The sequence below is a fragment of the Choloepus didactylus genome, chromosome 16 (assembly GCF_015220235.1).
Source record: "Choloepus didactylus isolate mChoDid1 chromosome 16, mChoDid1.pri, whole genome shotgun sequence".
NCBI classification, from domain to species: Eukaryota; Metazoa; Chordata; class Mammalia; order Pilosa; family Megalonychidae; genus Choloepus; species Choloepus didactylus.
In genome coordinates, this window is record NC_051322.1 from 49,445,656 (window position 1) to 49,464,065 (window position 18,410).

General features: G+C 37.8%; 1 protein-coding gene across 2 annotated transcripts in view; it reads left to right on the forward strand.

Annotated features, from left to right (window-relative positions):
* Positions 1-2,376, forward strand: part of DSC2 (desmocollin 2) — a 33,276-nt gene extending 30,900 nt beyond the window's left edge. Inside the window, exon 17 of one of the 2 annotated variants that reach the window (XM_037806166.1) lies at positions 52-190. Coding sequence is in view for 1 of the 2 variants with exons in the window: in XM_037806165.1 (XP_037662093.1) it covers positions 52-249 (198 nt within the window). In the remaining variant the exon portion in view is untranslated. Of the gene's footprint in view, positions 1-51 lie in introns of both variants that reach the window. The other variant, XM_037806165.1, reaches the window with a different exon arrangement.
* Positions 2,377-18,410: the final 16,034 nt, after the last annotated feature.

The window sequence follows — 18,410 nt, forward strand, 5'->3', positions numbered from 1 at the left end:
TGGTGTGTAAAATAATAATAATAAAATGTGTTGTGTTTTTCCTCTTGGCAGAAGGTTCAGCTGTGTAATCAGGATGTTGATCATAAGCATGCGCAAGACTACGTCCATTCGTATAACTATGAAGGAAAAGGATCTGTGGCTGGTTCTGTAGGTTGTTGCAGTGAACAACAAGAAGAAGATGGGCTTGAATTTTTGGATCATTTGGAACCCAAATTTAGGACATTAGCAGAAGCATACATAAAGAGATGAGCGTGTTCTATCTAATAAGTCTACAAAAGCAAGTGGCTTATCACTTTTTTTTTACAGTTACAAGCCAGGATTTTTTAAAACTAAAAGATGCTGTTTTGGGGGTTTCTTCTCCCACCCCTTATTTTGATGGAAGCTCTTTGGCCAAATGCATATTTACATAAAGACGTTGTAAATAAGTATACAAATTTTCCAATTTTTACATAGTTTTTGCTTCCTTGTCTTTGACCCAAAGAGATCTACAGATAGAAAAATTAAGGAAATCTACATTGTTGTTTACATTTACATTTGGATATAATGACAGCAGTCAGTTTATAGTGCAATAAAATTTAATTAATTCAAGTCTATTTTATAGACTTCTTGAAGTATAATCTACTAGAAGATTGCAGGGAACTTGCTTTAACATTATCTTCAACTAACCAATTAATTGATTGTGTGGTGCTTGAAAACTATATACTATATATATATATACACACATGTATATACTGCACTCTTGATATTGTTTTATTCTTGCAAAATGACCTTTCTTCCTCATGCAAAGGGACTATTCCAACCAGGCATTAACTATTAATACAATTCCATTTTGGTGAAGTTTAGTTTCTAAGTTTGATTCCATATAGAAATCCTGCACTGAATTTATATTTCCTTTTTATGCTGTTGGTGAAATTTAAGTTTCAAAAATTATTTTGGCATGTATTTCTACTCTTAGAAGTTTTTGGTCTCTGCAGTGCCAAGTGGCATCTCCCACTTCTTCCCCTCCCCCTCCCCTCCTCTCCCTTCTCTTCCCCCTTCCCCTCTTGTTCCCTCTCCCCTTTCCCCTCCCACTCCCCCCCACTCCAGCTCTCGCTTCTCCTCCCCCTCCCCCTCCCTCTTACCCCCACCCCTTTCCCTTCCCTTTTTGCTTTCCCTTTCTCTTTCTCTTTCACTCTCAATTTCTCTCCTTTCAGTCTTTAAAATGTCCATGTGGATTGGAGAAACAAAATATTTGTAAAAGCTATCACTTTTCTTCTCTTATAAAGTGAATTATTTCCTTTTGGTTTTGTGTAAGCATATGTATTCTTGGCTTTTCTTAAAATCAATGTAATTTTAACTTTAGTGTTTCAAATATTTTGGTGATTGTTTCATTAAGTTCTCAACAAAGAACCTTTAATTCTGTCATTGAAACTGTTAGGGTTTTACCAGAAGCAACATTCTATCTTAACAAAAGGAATGATGAATTAAAATTGGGATGTGGATATTTAATATATAATAGCACATTTACAGTTCATATCTTTAATGTAAGGATACAGTTTATAAATGCAAAACAGTGATGGTTTTTGAAATAAGCTTTGGAATAAAGGGGATCTTGAAAGCTATCAAGGGATAACTTTTATAACTTTTCAGATGAGATGGCTAGTCATATCTATGTGTTTGTAATGTTATTTTTTAATATTTGAAGATTATAGTTTTTTAAAAATGTAGAAATAGGCTAAACCATTTAAATTTTGAAATGATAAAACAAAATTATAATTAAAGCTAACAAAAATCCAGATCACATTTTATGGAAGATTTCAGCTAATGAACATTGTATGTATATTAATCATATTGGCTTTTAAAATATTTCTAATGTTTATGATTGCCAGTAATGTGCCTATCCTGAATTCCCAAAGACAGATAATAACAATTCTTTTTAATGATCAACACTGAGTAAATTATTCAGTAACCAGTTTTTTTAATAGTTTCATTATTGCCCAGTCAAAAATAAGTATTCCAAATGTTATTTTTAATAAATTGTATGCAAAATTCTTCTGTAATACTGTTTATGATAAAGTCATTCAAGCAGTTTTACAAAATTAGTGCGAGTTTGTTACTTATGTCTGATATAAGCTTAAGGGATTGTACTTTTCTTACTTAAAGAAGTGAGTCTTCTTCAGAATCCTGTATTATGCATGTTTTAGAACTTTAGAGTTTTATTTGGAGAGAACTTTGGTTCATTTTTATCACATTTATAGAATTATATATAATTATATAATTTTACTATTTTAAAGACTGATGTGATATGATAGTAGTTAAGTTACATAACTTTTCTGTGTATTTTTTTCCATCTTAAAATGGGGATAATAATAGAACTCATTTCACAGGGTTGTTGTAAGACACTTGAATAAAAAATGGTTTTTAAGTATGAAAGTCATACAGAGTGGTCCACCTAAAAAGCATCCCTTGTCATACTAAATGATTTTAAATAGGTCACAATGTACAGCACATTTCAAAACAAAATCAATTAAGAAAATAGGGTAATGGGAAGATTTTACTTTATAATGTTTGTCAGTGGAGGTCATATGTCTTTTCATACCGATCACTTGATGATTGGGTCTTATCTATCCAGTTATTCAAAACGAATATTGCAAATATTGCTGAAGCATCTGCATAGGATTGCCCAGTTTGAAGTGCCATGATGCTACATGGTTCAAATTAGATGGGAAGCAGGACATCCACTTTTAAAAATGGGCACCAATTCTAAAGCTCCATAAAAATATATATGATCAAGATTCATCCTGTCAAGCCCTCCTGCAGCTGTTCCTAGTTGGCCTGCTAGACCCTAGTGGTTGCTTGCCTGGGTATTTGGGACTCTGGCAGTTGCCATGGTAACCCTAAAAGCAGTGACTCTACAGTAAGCATGCTTTGATGCAAATTCCAGCTCTAGTTCCCTCACTTGTATGACCTGGGGTGAGGAGAGGTCAGGGAGAAGTCTACTTCACAGGACTGTTGCCTAAGTTAAAAGTCAATTCTTCAAAAGAGTTGGCACCAAGTTAGCACTCAGTCTATGCTAGCTGCCATGAGAAGAGAACACCTTAGTTAGGAATAATTGTAGCCCCGGTATCAACTCCACTTTACATTTGATGTCTTGTGATGATGCACCTGTTCATCTTTCCCAGAAGCCTGGCCAGTATTTCATTTATGATGGTCTTTGGGAACATCATGGCTTTTAAAATGGTTTCCAGGTCTCCCATTCTTGGGACTCAGGAAGCTACATCTTACTCAGTCGTAGCCCCCGAATCAGTGTGATATCTTGAGACTGAGCTGAAAGACAGGTAAAGTTCCCAAGGCAGGTAAAATTCATAATGGGCCATCTTTTGCCTCAAAATCTTAGGAATTGACCCTAAGAAATGGATGGTGCTTCTTCAATAGGAGGGAGGCAACAGGGATGTGCTGTTAGTACAATGCAGTTTGTATTTGGGGTTTCCCTGTAATCATTTTCTGCTTTTTTTTGTTTTAATCCCCATCTTAAGGCTGGTTTGTATCTTGGATCTCGGTTCTGTTGTGCAAAATTTGACTTTGACTGCAGGCTTGCCCTTTAAGCTCCACATCTGTCCTTTTTTCTGAGCTCGTTACTGAAGTCTTGTCCCAGACCTCTGCTATTCTCAACTCCTTAATTAGTTACGTTGGGAATTTTTTTTTAATGCTTTTTTTTTCCTTTGGTCCCCAAATCATATTTTAACCCTCTTTAAATAAATGAAGCCACAAAAAGTCTTATGACATCTAAGTAGATCTATAGCTCTTGTTCAGCTTTTCCATGAAAACACTGTTATCCTTCTAGCACTTTATATTCATTACTCAAAAAGACACATATATTATGTTCCTACATCAAGTCAAGTCCTCCCGGATTTCCTGTATAAATGGTGCCTTCCCTCTAAATATTTAGGCTTAGAACTGAAAATTCTTGATTCCTCTCCATTGTATAGTTCAAAACTGCCAAACTCTCTGAGAATTTTAGACACAAGTTCATTTGTTTATTTATTCTACAGGCATTTAATGCCTTCCCAAATGATCATGTAAGGCTTCCTTAACATAGATTGCTGGTATGAGGAGGTATAGGACAAATCAGTTACTCTCCCTGCACACACACTCTGGAACAGGACAAAATGTGGTGTCATTTTAAGTACATGGGCCAAGACATGTAAGGCATGTCACCTGATGCATGGCACATAGTAGGTGCTCAATGCACATAAAAATTTGGACCTCCAGTAGTTTTCGTATGAAGCAATTGCCAGAGAACTCAAAAGAGCTATAGGACTACAGTGAGTGAAAGTGTTCCTAAGGATGAGCATGCACCGCACTTTCTATCCCTTGTTCCTCTCTTCACCACACTTCTGCCAGCTCCCTTGACCAAAATCTCTTGGCATTGCTTAGCTCCAGTGACGTTTGTGTCTCCAGTCTCTTCCACTTACCTCCTTCCAGTTGCCATCAAAGAAAGGATGTGGTGAGAGCATTCTTCTGGTTAAGGGCTTTCTATAGTTTCAGAAGGCAGTTTCAAACTCCAAATCACATTCAAATCCTGATCTTGTACCCCATGCACGTTTTCTATCTGTGCCTTGTGCCTGATGGGTCCTATTTAAGGAAAGTCTTTACTCACTCTTTCCCTACTTTTCCTCTGTAAAAGTGTGTCTTTTTGAAGATCCGGCTCAAATACCATCTTCTGTAATGCGAAGACAGATGTGCATGTAGAACTCATTGCTTGTAAAGTGTTCACTTACAGGTTTGTATGTATGTTTATATGTGTGCATGTTTGTGTGTGTGTGTGTGTGTTTTCTCATGTGGAAAGCTCACTGAGGTCTAAGAAAGATGTTCACATTTTAAGGCCCATAGAATTCTGACCATGAATACCTTTTGATGAATCAGTTTGTATTGTCCAGGTCCCAAAGAGGAAAGGAAGGACTACAAAAAAACTAACACACTATAGTACTTTCTTTTGACAGGTTTTTCATTATAGACATGTATGTTAGATTCTGCATTGTATTTTTTTTCAATTTAGGGACATGGAATTCATAGAACATCAAACATTTGCTTTCACTATTAAGTACAAGAAAGTGAGCAGTGAGGTTTTGGAATCCCCCTCCCACCTTTCTCTTGGGGTGGTGGGGGTGGCAGATCCTGAGTGGGTATTGTGGTTTGGGTCAGCTCAACTCCCTCCTGCTATCAGTAATTGTACTCACTTGGTCCTTGTAACCAGCCACACCCCATTGAAATGTAACCACCAAGCGTCCTTGTCTGTCTTATTCACCATTACATGTGCAACTCAAGGAAAGTAGTCACTCAATATGTTTGTTGAATGATGACTGAATGAATGAATCACATATGTATTAGGTATCCAGTCAAGATCAGATTGCAGCTTTGCCAATAGAACCATTTTTTTTTCTCGGTGTAGAACTCAGTGTACATGAAAATCATATTTGTGTTCATCATCTCAGTATCACCATGTTCCAACACCGCAGTGAGAAAATTTTTACTAAAGGGTCCCTAACAACCTAAATTCTTAATGTAAAACAAACAGCATAATGCTAAAAAACAGAAAATAGAAGGAAATTTGTTCTTGGATATAGCTATCTACTGAGAGAAGAAGAGCACTTTGATCTTATTTTACTTTTAAAAATTCTTTTTTTAGCAGAATTTTATTGTTTCATGGCAATTTGGGCACATTCCCCTGGGGAAAAGCAACTAAAAATTGCTTATGTTTTAGGAATTCAAGAAATGATTCTTAAGGGTTTTCCAAAGCCAGGTTAATTATTTGTAAATTTGTGTGAGTCAGACCTTACTGGAAGTATTTTGAGAAACCAGAAGTCAAGGTAGGTGGCCCAGATCTAAGAGCTTCCTCCAAGTTAACATGGGAGAACACTATAAAGGTTCCCACAGTGCTCATGGATACAGTGAGAGAGGAAAACATCCAGTTGAAGACCAAAGGAAAGGAAGGGGATGTACAGCTGGGAAGGCAGTGACAGTATCATGTTGTGAGTTGATAATGCCACCTGGAGGGTAACACATAATATGGGGAGTTCTGCCCTGTTTTCTGACTTGCATGGAAAGAACAGGTCCATCCAGCTAATGGTGTGCAAGGCTTAGTAAACAGTGAACAACATGGTTATGCTTCTGTCCTATTTTTGGATAATTTGGATGGTCTCCTGTTATTTCATTTACCAAAGGTCTACATTTCTAGATCTGAGGACTGAAATCCCAAAGAGTGGGGTTCTGGTTTTCCTTCCTCCCTAACCACCTCATACTCCAGCAATGGTTAAGAGATATCTTAAATCACTTTTGCTCATTTTAAATTAAAACATGCAACATAGATTCTTAATGTAAAACAAAATAGCATAAATGCTAAAAAAATAAGAGGAAATTAGTTCTTTGATACAGCTAATTAGTGAGGGATATAGAGCATTTTGATCTTATTTTATTTACAAAATCTTGTATAGAGGAATTTGTTTCATGGCTTTGGGACATATCCTTTAATTTTTTTTTTTTTCATTTTTATTGAGATTGTTCAGATACCATACAATTATCCAAAGATCCAAAGTGTACAATCACTTGCCCCTGGGTACCCTCATACAGCTGTGCATCCACCACACTTAATTTTTGTTCAATTTTTAGAAACTTTTCATTACTCCAGACAAGAAATAAAATGAAAGATGAAAAAAGAAAAAAAGAAAAGGAAACTCTAATCCTCCCCTATCCCTAACCAACCCCCCTCAATTGTTGACTCCTAGTATTGATATAGTACGTTTGTTACTGTTTATGAAAAAATGTTGAAATACTACTAACTGTAGTATATAGTTTGTAATAGGTATATAGTTCTTCCCTATATGCCCCTCTATTATTAACTTCTAATTGTATTGTCATACATTTGCTCTGGTTCATGGAAGCAATTTCTAGTATTTGTACAGTTGATCGTGGACATTGCCTACCATAGGATTCAGTTTTATACATTCCGATCTTTTGACCTCCAACTTTCCTTCTGGTGACATATATGACTCTGAGCTTCCCCTTTCCACCTCATTCACACACCATTCGGCGCTGTTAGTTATTCTCACATGTTGCTACCAACACCCCTGTTCATTTCCAAACATGTAAGTTCATCCTAATTGAACATTCTGCTCATACTAAGCAACCACTCCCCATTCTTAAGCCTCGTCCTATATCTTGGTACCTTACATTTCATGTCTATGAGTTTACATATTATAATTAGTTCCTATCAGTGAGACCCTGCAATAATTGTCCTTATGTGTCTGGCTTATTTCACTCAGTATATTGCCCTCGAGGTTTTGTCATCAACCCATTTTTTTTTTAATATGGTTTTGTTCAGTCACCATCCATTCCATCCCAAGTAAATAATCGATGGTTCTCTGCATGGTCACACATTTATGTGTTCACCACCTTCACCACTATCTATATAAGGGCATCCACATTTCTTCCACAAGGCAGGAGGGAGAGTCAAAGAAGGTAGAGAGGCAAAAGAAAGAGGAAAAAAGACAGCTAGGAAGCAGCAAAAGGAAAAATAACCTTAAATCAAAGTAGAATAAAGAATCAGACAATACCACCAATGTCAAGTATCTAACATGCCTCCTCTATCCCCCCCTCTTATTTGCATTCACCTTGGTATATCACCTTTGTTACATTAAAGGAAGCATAATACAATGATTCTATTAGTTACAGTCTCTAGTTTATGCTGATTGCATCCCTCCCCCAATGCCTCCCCATTTTTAACACCTTGCAAGGTTGACATTTGCTTGCTCTCCCTCGTAAAAGAACATATTTGTACATTTTATCACAATTGTTGAATACTCTAGATTTCACCAAGTTACACAGTCCCAGTTGTTATCTTTCCTCATTTCTTGCGGTGTCTCACATGCTCCCCACCTTCCTCTCTCAACCGTATTCATAGTTACCTTTGTTCAGTGTACTTACATTGTTGTGCTACCATCTCCCAAAATTGTGTTCCAAACCACACACTCCTGTCTTCTATCACCCTGTAGTGCTCCCTTTAGTATTTCCTATAGGGCAGGTGTCTTGTTCACAAAGTCTCTCATTGTCTGTTTGTCAGAAAATATTTTGAACTCTCCCTCATATTTGAAGGACAGCTTTGCTGGATATAGGATTCTTGGTTGGCGGTTTTTCTCTTTCAGTATCTTAAATATATCACACCACTTCCTTCTTGCCTCCATGGTTTCTGCTGAGAGATCCGCACATAGTCTTACTAAGCTTCCTTTGAATGTAATGGATCGCTTTTCTTTTGCTGCTTTCAGGATTCTCTCTCTGTCTTTGACATTTGATAATCTGATTATTAAGTGTCTTGGCGTAGGCCTATTCATATCTCTTCTGTTTGGAGTACGCTGCGCTTCTTGGATCTGTAATTTTATGTCTTTCATAAGACATGGTAAATTTTCATTAATTATTTCCTCTATTATTGCTTCTGCCCTCTTTCCCTTCTCTTCTCCTTCTGGGACAACAATGATACATACATTATTGTACTTTGTTTCATCCTTGAGTTCCCGGAGACATTGCTCATATTTTTTCATTCTTTTCTCCATCTGCTCCTTTGCGTGTAGGCTTTCAGGTGTTTTGTTCTCCAGTTTCTGAGTGTTTTCTTCTGCCTCTTGAGATCTGCTGTTGTATGTTTCCATTGTGTCTTTCATCTCTTGTGTTGTGCCTTTCATTTCCATAGATTCTACTAGTTGTTTTTTTGAACTTTTGATTTCTGCCGTATATATGCCGAGTGCTTCCTTTACAGCCTCTATCTCTTTTGCAATATCTTCTCTAAACTTTTTGAATTGATTTAGCATTAGTTGTTTAAATTCCTGTATCTCAGTTGAAGTGTACATTTGTTCCTTTGACTGGGCCATAACTTTTTTTCTGTTGTCTAGGCATGGTTTCCTTGGTTATCCAAATCAGGTTTTCCCAGACCAGAACAGGCTCAGGTCCCAGAGGGAAGAAATATTCAGTATCTGGTTTCCCTGCAGGTGTGTCTTAGAAAATTGCTCCACCCTTTGATGCCTCAGGTCACTGTGCTTTTCTGCCCTGCAGGTGATGCCTGTTAGCCTATAATTCTTGACTGGTGTGAGGAAGTATGGCCATGTTCCCCCAGGCTCTGGGGTCTGGTTCTGAATGGAAAGGGCCCCACCCCTCTCCTCCTAGAGAAGACAGACCCCCCAGGTGGAGGTCATTAGCATTTCATTGGTCTCCCTCTCTGCTTGTGCTGTCTCCACCCTTCCCCAAGTCACAGCCCTGGAAACTGAATATGACTGGGGCTTTCTCCACTGAGCCGAAAAAGAAACAGATAGTCCCCTTCAGACCCAGTCCAAGGCGACCCTCCGGCTCTCCAAGGTCAGTCGTCACCCAAAGCCTCTGTCTGTTTTTTGGGGATGCGTACCTGTAGTGAGCAGTTCACACTCGCTACTTAAAACCCCAGTTGGAGCTCAGCGGAGCTGTATTCACTTGCTGGGAGAGAGCTTCTCTCTGGCACCACGAGTACTTTGCAGCTCGGGCTATGGGGGAGGGGGGTCTCACGACTTGGATCCGCAGGTTTTACTTACAGATTTTATGCTGTGTTCTCAGGCATTCCTCCCAATTTAGGTTGGTGTATGATGAGTGGATGGTCTCATTTGTCCCCCCACAGTTATTCTGGATTATTTGCTAGTTGTTTCTGGTTTTTTGTAGTTGTTCCAGGGGACTACTTAGCTTCCACTCCTCTCTATGCCGCCATCTTGCCCCGCCTCTCCATATCCTTTAATTTTAAAGCCATCATGTGTGTTCTAAATTCTATGCATATATTTGAAATTAGAGAAGAGGCTCTCACTGATGTCTCTCAGTATGGATAGTTGATGCATAGGAAAAGTCGAGGACTGTTCTGTGCCATCCTTTAACCCCCATGTGACTGTACCCTCAGGAACCTACAGAAAATCTGAGCATAGCTGAGAAACTAGAACTGCAGTTTCTGCTAGTTGCCTTTTTCTTTTAGTTAATATGTCAGGGTGCAGGAGAGAGGATCGAGCAAAATATTGTGGTTTTTGGTTTTTTTTCAGTTGACAGTTAGGTTGAACTTGCTAAAATATTTGTGTGTATGAGGGTGTTTCACAGATCACCTGCAGCAGAATCACCTGTGGGGCTTGTTAAACTAAAGATCCCGGGCCTATAAAATTAGAATCACTGGGAACTAGGGTAATGTGGGGATAGGGTACGGAAGACTTCCCTTTTTTGTTTCCTTGGTAATTTTTGCATTCTCAAAAGTTTGGGAACCATTGATTGGACTTTAATAACTGTAATTAGTTGGGGGGGGGCAGCTATGAAGCGTACATATTTTAAATGTGCTACTTCACATGAGATACATTAAGCAAAGTGCTCCGAAGAGTTGAAACACATTGATTAGTAAATTTCCACGATTTCAGTAAATTAGCCATTTTAAAATGTGTACTGTTTCCCATGATGTCTACTCACAAGACAGAGGTGAGCTGTGGCATAGACATAAGGGAGGGTGCTAGGAGTAGACAGTCTTTGAAGAGCACTTATGTAAGGCTGTCTGAGGGTATTGGCCAGAAGAAAAAGCTGATGTAGATGAAAGGAAGGAACAAATGTAAAAAGAATAAACCAAGACTAAAACTGTAGTGAGAATAAAAAAGTTGCTGGGGCACTTTGCCCCAAAGGACTAGGGGGCAGAATAAAGCTTAACATAAATACCAGTCAGTGGCAAGAGATATAGAACTAAGACAGAAAGTAGAGAGGGTTCAGTTCTTTCTGTGGGGCCCTTGGCTTATGCCAAGAGGGTATCGGAGGTTTCTTAAAAAATTGTGCTGAGATCAGTTGCTACCAGGTCTTTGCATTTTATCAAAATTCAAATAGTTTAAATGTGGTTTAGCTCCCCAAATCCAATATGGCTTGTTAAATTACACATACCGTATGTATCTAGTGACTTACCCAACTCACTCAGACTGTCACAGATGGTAGCATCACTAATGTCTAGGCCAGTGGTTCTCAAACTGGAAGAAACACCCTAGTCACCTGGAGGGCTTCTTAAAACACAGATTGCTGGCTCCACCCCAGAGTTCTGATTCAGGAGGGCTGAGGTGGGCCTGAGAACTGTCATTTCTAATAAGTTCCCAGGTACAGCAGATTGTGCTGTTCAGGGACAGTGATCTGAGAACCACTGCTCTACACAAATTGTCAGTATACAAGAGCCCATTCTCAACAGACTTAGAGTACATTCTGAGGTTTATGAGGGATGTTCAGTGAGAGCCAGTTTGAATTGTCATTTTCACCAATTTGAAAATCGTATGTTAAAGTGCCCTAAAACAAAATGCCTACATCTAATGAGCTATACTAGCACTAGAGCCAAAAAATAAAGGTGACATTTTAATAAGGTCTTGATAATAATATTTTTGAAATGTTTTTGTAAAACAAACTATAGGAATTCTGCTTCTTACATTTCCATCATCTAAGGTATGCTGGATAGTACAGTTACCAGCTCAGGTTTTGAAACCTAGTTCCATCATTTATTAGCTGTATGATCACTAGCAAATTACTTTGCTTCTCTAAGGCTTTAAATACCCATTTGTAAAGTGGAGATAATTATCTCTATTTCCTGGCCTGGTAGTATGGATAAAATGAAGTAATATTTCTGTTCACTTCCCAGAGTCAGACATATAGTAAACATTCAATAAATATTAATTTTGCCACATAAATGCTGCTAGTAGGTAAGACGCATACAATTTATGTTGCATGTATTCCAAAAACAAATCAGGATTCTTGAATCTGCGGAGACAAATAGGACTAGAAATGTCGATAGCAGGTGCAACAGGACTCTGCCCAGGAGCTGGCAGCTGGTGGACAGCTCTGGGCTGTCGTGGGGAAGCTATGTCAGGTCAGGTGACAGGTAAAGCTCACTGGGGTCCATGGTGGACAGGAGCTGCAGAAGGACCTTCAAAACAAGGAAGGGAAACAGGGGAAGAGCCAAGATTTTTCAGCTTGAAGAGGACCAACTGGAAAATTCCCAGGAACCAAAGACAACAAATGCACCCATAGAGAATGAGAAGCCCATAAAGACAGAGTTGAAAGGAGGGATGGGGCAATATACAGAGCTTTGATGCACAATCACAAGGCAGATCAGGAGAAAGGAATTGATCCTGAAGTAGGAAGAGAATGGTTCAAAGATTCCACACAGATGCAAGGATGTTTATCTCGGTGCCATTAAATATGCAAATAATTGGAAAAAAATTAAATGTCCCATGACAGGGAAGTAATTAAGGATTTATAATACATTACTGTGCTACAAAGTATCACAAGTGAGGATAGTTAGATATAATGGTTAAGGGCACTGATTTTGTAGTTAGATATGGATCTAAATTGTGACTTCATTTTCACTAATCAAGTAAACTTGGGAAGTCACAGAAGAGTCAGTTTTCTCATATATAAAATGGGAACAAAATAGGAATCAATATCAATATAGAGATAATTCATATAAAGATCCTAGCTTAATGCCTGGCTCATTAATATGTAAATAAATAAATGGCAGGCATCATTATTATTCTGATGATGATGGAATTTCATGGAATTGTTACTTTTTTCAAAGAATAGTTTTCGAAAAATATTTAATTAAATGGGAAAAACCATAAAAATAATGAAGGAGAATAAATTTCCAGATAAGTATAATCCCAAATTTATATAAAGATGACACTGTATGTGATATACTAAAATATTGATTGTTGATCACTGAGGGAGGGATGAAAATATTTTTTAATTATACATTTCTGTGTTTCCATTTTAAAATGAACATTTCTTGTTTATAAAGTCAGGAGAAAAATGTAATATAAATGAAATAAAGAGCAAGACAAAGTTCACAGGCTATACCATTTTTGGAGATTTCCTGACTTGTGAAGAAAACCTTTTCATCTTAGACTTAGCATGTAAAAACTACACTGAATATTTTATAGCTACAGTAAGTGATTGAATGTAAGCAAGAAAAAATATTTTATCATCTCATAATATTATAATTGCGTGCATTTAAATGCTTTTGGTCTTAAAAGTTTAACACAATTACTGTTTGTTCTCAATATCTTTTCGTGTACTGTCTAGTCAAAGAGTAATAAATTTACTAGAAAAGCCTAATTAAATATTTCAAACAATATTTGCATAATGAATGCAACTGTCAACCAATTATATTGTTTATCTGGTAGATAAAGAGAAGCTGCTCGCTGATTCTCCTGTCATAGACACAATCAGAGTTAACCTTTGCACAATGAATACCAAGCCGAGTCTCCATTAGTTTTTAAACATTTGCAGCCTGGTGGTCCAGTGTGAAGCTCGAACTTTTGAGCACTTGGAGATCAACAGGCTAAGTTCTATCACAAACTGTCTGTGTAACTTCAACCTCTCTGGTCTTCTGTTTCCTCATCTATGAAGTGGGGTAATTCCTACCTCATAGAATAGTGTGAGGAGTAAGAGAATTCATACAAATGAAGTCCTTAAAACAATAGCTGGAACACAGTTCTATATAAATGCTTGGTGTCATTTAAAATTTATTTAGTATCAATGACATGAGATAGAATATATTAAGTATCATATAAAAGATATTCAAAATATGGTTTATGCTCCCAAGAAATACATGGTCTCAGAAATGATATGAAATATTCATAGCACAAAGATGTACTATCAATAAGTGCCACAAGTAATTTGGAATGGAGAGGTCTGACGAAATATTTGTGTCTGTGTGTGTGTGTGTGTGTGTGTGTGTGAGAAAGAGAGACAGAGAGAGGGACAGAGAGACCGGGAGAGACAGAGGGAGAGAGAGAGAGAGAGAGAGAGAGATCTTCTTTAGCAAGAGTAGTACTCTTCTCTTCATAGTTTAAGCCAGGCCCAGATTCCTTAGGAATCATAGGGAATTGCCTCCCAGAGGAAGAGAAGGAGTACTGTGAGTAGCTCCTATTATTCAGCAAAGAGAGCTATGAAAAGAGCTTTCTTGTTTGCAGTTTTTAAATCGGGTTGTGACAGACATTGGTCATTTTACATCGAGTACTGGATTTTGTTTATTGTTAGACATTCTGGCAGGCAGTTTAAGTTACTTACTGGATCAACTGGATCCTTCTGAGGCTTGTCCTTAAGTTTTCTTAGTTCAGGTTTGGAATAGGCTTTGCTCTGGGGCTAATTTAGCTCCTTTACTGTGACTCTCCACCAAATGTCCGGAGGTTTCAGTGAGGAAAACCCTTCCATCTCCTCAGTTAGCAATATGTATGCTGCTCACAACAAAGCTTTAAGTGCTTGGGACTTTATTTGGAAAACAAGAGGCTCTGTTTCACATCCAGGGTGACACAGTATAGAATGGGGCACAGCACTCTAAGAAAACAAAATATTCACTCAATCGAACTAATAAAGAGGAAGGAAGAGATGAGAGCTGGGAGTGACTTGGAAAACAAGTAACTTTTTAGATTACCTACTGAATGTGGGAGGAAATCCAGCCTCCCTCTGCGCGTGGAATGGGACTACCTTCATTTGAATCTGAGTTACAGTAAGATCAACAGAGGTGGAAACCTGGGCAAGAAATTCCCAGGGAATTCTTCTCTGGTCATTAGCAAACAAAATTAACATTTGACGATAATAATGTAATTTTCTTCACTATAACTCTCCCATTCAGTGCAAAGGACCTACCTACAGTATAGAATGTAGTTATTAGGAAAGCTGACCTAGCTTTAGTTTAATTCAAAGGCCTGTTTACTCCAGTCTAAGGGCCCATCTCACCTTGATGTGATTCTAAAAGAAACATAAATTTATACCCCCACAATGCAGTTACTGGGAGTTTTTTAGGGAGTGGGGGGCTGGGAGCACAGAGCAATTACTATGCCTATCTCATAGCAAAGCTTCCTGAAAATCTGTTTTCCAGCAACAGAGGGGACATATGGATACCTTGGGGGAAAAATAATTTATTAGAAGGATATTTATTAGAAGTTTACAGATTTAATAGGTGCTTAATGAAAATATAAAGCAGAAAGAAGAGGTATCATTTTGTAAGAACGGTGGAATAGACCACCTTGTACTCTACTCGCCTTTCTCATAATGTTGCTTGAAATTTCTTTTGAAAAAAAGAAAAAGCATTTTCTTATTATTTTAATGTCTCCCTTATCTCAAAGTTTTTTATATTCTCATCAGTTAATTTAAATTCCAACTTGTTGCATAACACATATAGAAATTTTATGAGAACAGATATCATTATAAAAATACTTCTACATAAAAAAAATATTTCTAAAGCTCTGTATGTGGTTCATTGATTGTTCACAAGGTTTCAGACAAGTTCCAGGACAATGAAAGAATTTGGATAGTTTCCTAGAGGCCAGAACAGGATTTAACTTGCATTCACAGCTTTATCTCCTACAGATATTATTGAATGTATTGTTTCTTCCAAGAATAACATTAATAATTTAAATCCTGACAATACTTTTTAGGTTTAAGCAGAAAAGAAAGAAAGCAATACTAGCAGTATCAATCATTTAGGGTTTCATTAATAGATTAGTTTACCTCCATAAATTTTTTTCAGAGAAAGGAATAGGGGTTTAAAATTCTGGGGTTTTATCTCAGCCTTCTTAGAATTTGGCTCTGTATCTTTAGGTAGGTCTCTTCAACCTCCCTTTGGACATATATTTCATCAACAAGATGAGACCACAGTAAATATATCTGAGACTAAATATATAATCACATGTATTTATAACTTCCTATGTTTATGTTAAGTATGAGTGAAATGGTAATTAACTATTAGTATAGCATTGATTTCCAAACTTCCTCCAGGTCAAAGAGATTGTATTTCAAATGTCTGTGGTCTTTGGACTTGTGTGCCAAGGGTGGGGCAGGGATAGTTGGATGTGGTTTGGTGTTAGGTCCGTGCCTGCATGAAGCAGGAAGTGACCTTGATAACACATCTCTAATGTAAGTGACCTTGGTAACACATCTAACGTAAATGCAATGTTTTATCATTAACTCCACCACGAACATTCCAGGGCAAGCTACTTTGGCCTGAGCTACTACATTTCCCATTTTTTTGCTCTCTACAATCTGTTTTCCTTGAAGAAGCAACAAGTGATTTTAAAAACATATGCAAATCACATCATTACCCCACCCCTGCTCAAACTCTCTCAGTGGTTTCTCATGAACAGATGTAATCACCACAAAACCTAAACTCTTTAACAAGGTCTAAAAGTTTTTGTTAATCTTTTGTTGCCTCTTTTTACCACTTCACATCCTACTACCCCTAATGACCTCACTCCTTTCCAGCATGTCTAGGTTCTCTCTCTGTTCATTAAACCTCCCAAGATTGTTCTTGAATCAAGGCTTTTACACTGGTTGTTCTCTCACACAGGAATGCTTTTACTCTAGATCATTGGTGCCTCCTTTCACTCAGTTCTCCAATCAAAATTCACAAAGTTCACATCCTCAGGGAATCCTTCCTGCTTATTTCTAAAATATCCATTTCTCAGGCTATTTAAACTACCTCAGGTGACAGGGATATTTGGTCTTCCAAATGTATATGATGATCTCCTAGAAAGGGAGAAAACTTGTGGTTTCAGATATCATGCTTCCATGCTTGTCAAATATATGACCTTTCCCAGTTGGATGAGTGGGAAAGAAAGCCAAAAATTGAGCAAAGCATGAGGTAAAGAATAGATTTAAAAGCACACATGCACATAAACACAACATAACCTTCAAATGGAGATGAATAGAGCTATCTTCAAGAGAAGTAGGATTTTGCTTCAAGACTGGCATCCCCTTCTGAGAAATGGGATACTGTACTGCAGTGCTTGGTGTGAAGGCAACAGAACACTTATTTTTGTCCAAATTTTATAGTCTCACAATGCTAAGTATCTTACACGATAGTTTGGCTACTTCACTAGGAAAAGAACACCAAAATAATGGAGCACGTTTTGGAGCTAATTGCTAGGAATATAAAAAATAAATTGTGAGAATTATGTCTATTGCATTCAGAGGAAAACCTTAGCAACCTAGCCAGTTTACCTGGAAGCCATTCAAAATACAGAGACCATAGAAGTGGAACTCATATTCTTGCTTTTGGCAATGGAAAGCTTTCTGAGAATTCGTATCTCACCAAGGAAACACTGGACTTGAATGCATGTTTGGGAGAACAACTTCTTGACAGGTTCCTTTCGAAATTCACTTAAACTGAGGAAGAGACTTTGAAAGTAAGAATAATTATAAACAGATAACAGTGCAGGAAATGAAAAGATCAGTATATTCAGTATATATTCAATTCCTGCTTACCATGAAGGGACCTGACAGAATACATATGAACAGGTCTAAACCCTTCTTGTTAAAGCACAAAGGGGAGGAAGTGGAAGTCAAGTTGCTTTATCAGTGGAACTGGGGCAAAGGGGGCAATATTAATTGGAGAAAAGAACTATGAACTTGAAACAAAATTAAATATTTGGAGGAGACATACTTTTTTCTCTTCTTCTCATGAAGCCTAACATAAAACCCTGGACATTATAAATAAAACAAACATGAGGAGACTCTTAAAGATGGAGAGAAAAGGAAGACCAGTTAGGGACCTCAGAACTAAAGTATAACACAGTAGTGAGTTCCATGGGTTTTCCTTGCCTCATATAACGTAGACGTGAAGCTGAAGAAGCCTGCAACCCCCAAACACCAAAAGCACAGACAAAAAAGACCTCAACAAAAACCTGCTATCTCTAGCCGAAGGACCAGTAAAAGTAGTAGTGTAGCAAGACAGAAAACTTTAAAATAATAACCTCTCTACTCCAGTCAAATACCACAGAAAAAACTCTGGCACCACTGGCACCCATATCACCAAAGGCTGAGTGGGAGTCTAGACTTCCATTCTCACAAGGCTGTAATGAGGTGTCACAAACCCTACCCCCTTCTGAGGTGGTGTTAGTGAAGGGCCAGTAGGGGGCTCTTGGGGATTAATGAGGCAAAATCCCTCTGTAGTGTAAATGGAGACCATGTGGGGATCCTGGACTGCCCCCCACACCCTCTGAAATAATGAGGTGCCTTCCTCTCTCCCCTGAGATGAAGAAAAGTAGACCTAATGGAGAGTTAGGACTTTCACCACTGCCCTGGGGTCATGAAGACACACAAAAAGTGAACAGAGTCTCAGGGACCTGTGGGACTGCAGCAAAAGATCTAACAAGTCCCAGAAGGAGAAGAGTAAAAGGACAAACCTGGAAAAGTACATGAAGAAACAATGGCTGAAAATATGAGATTTAGGGGGAAAAAAATCAACCTTGAGATTAAGAAAGCTGAGCTAGCCCAAATGAGATAAACCCAAAGGAATACCAATACAAAACACTGTAATCAAACTTCTGAAATCTAAAGACAAAAAAAAATTTTGAAAGCTGTGGAAGAAA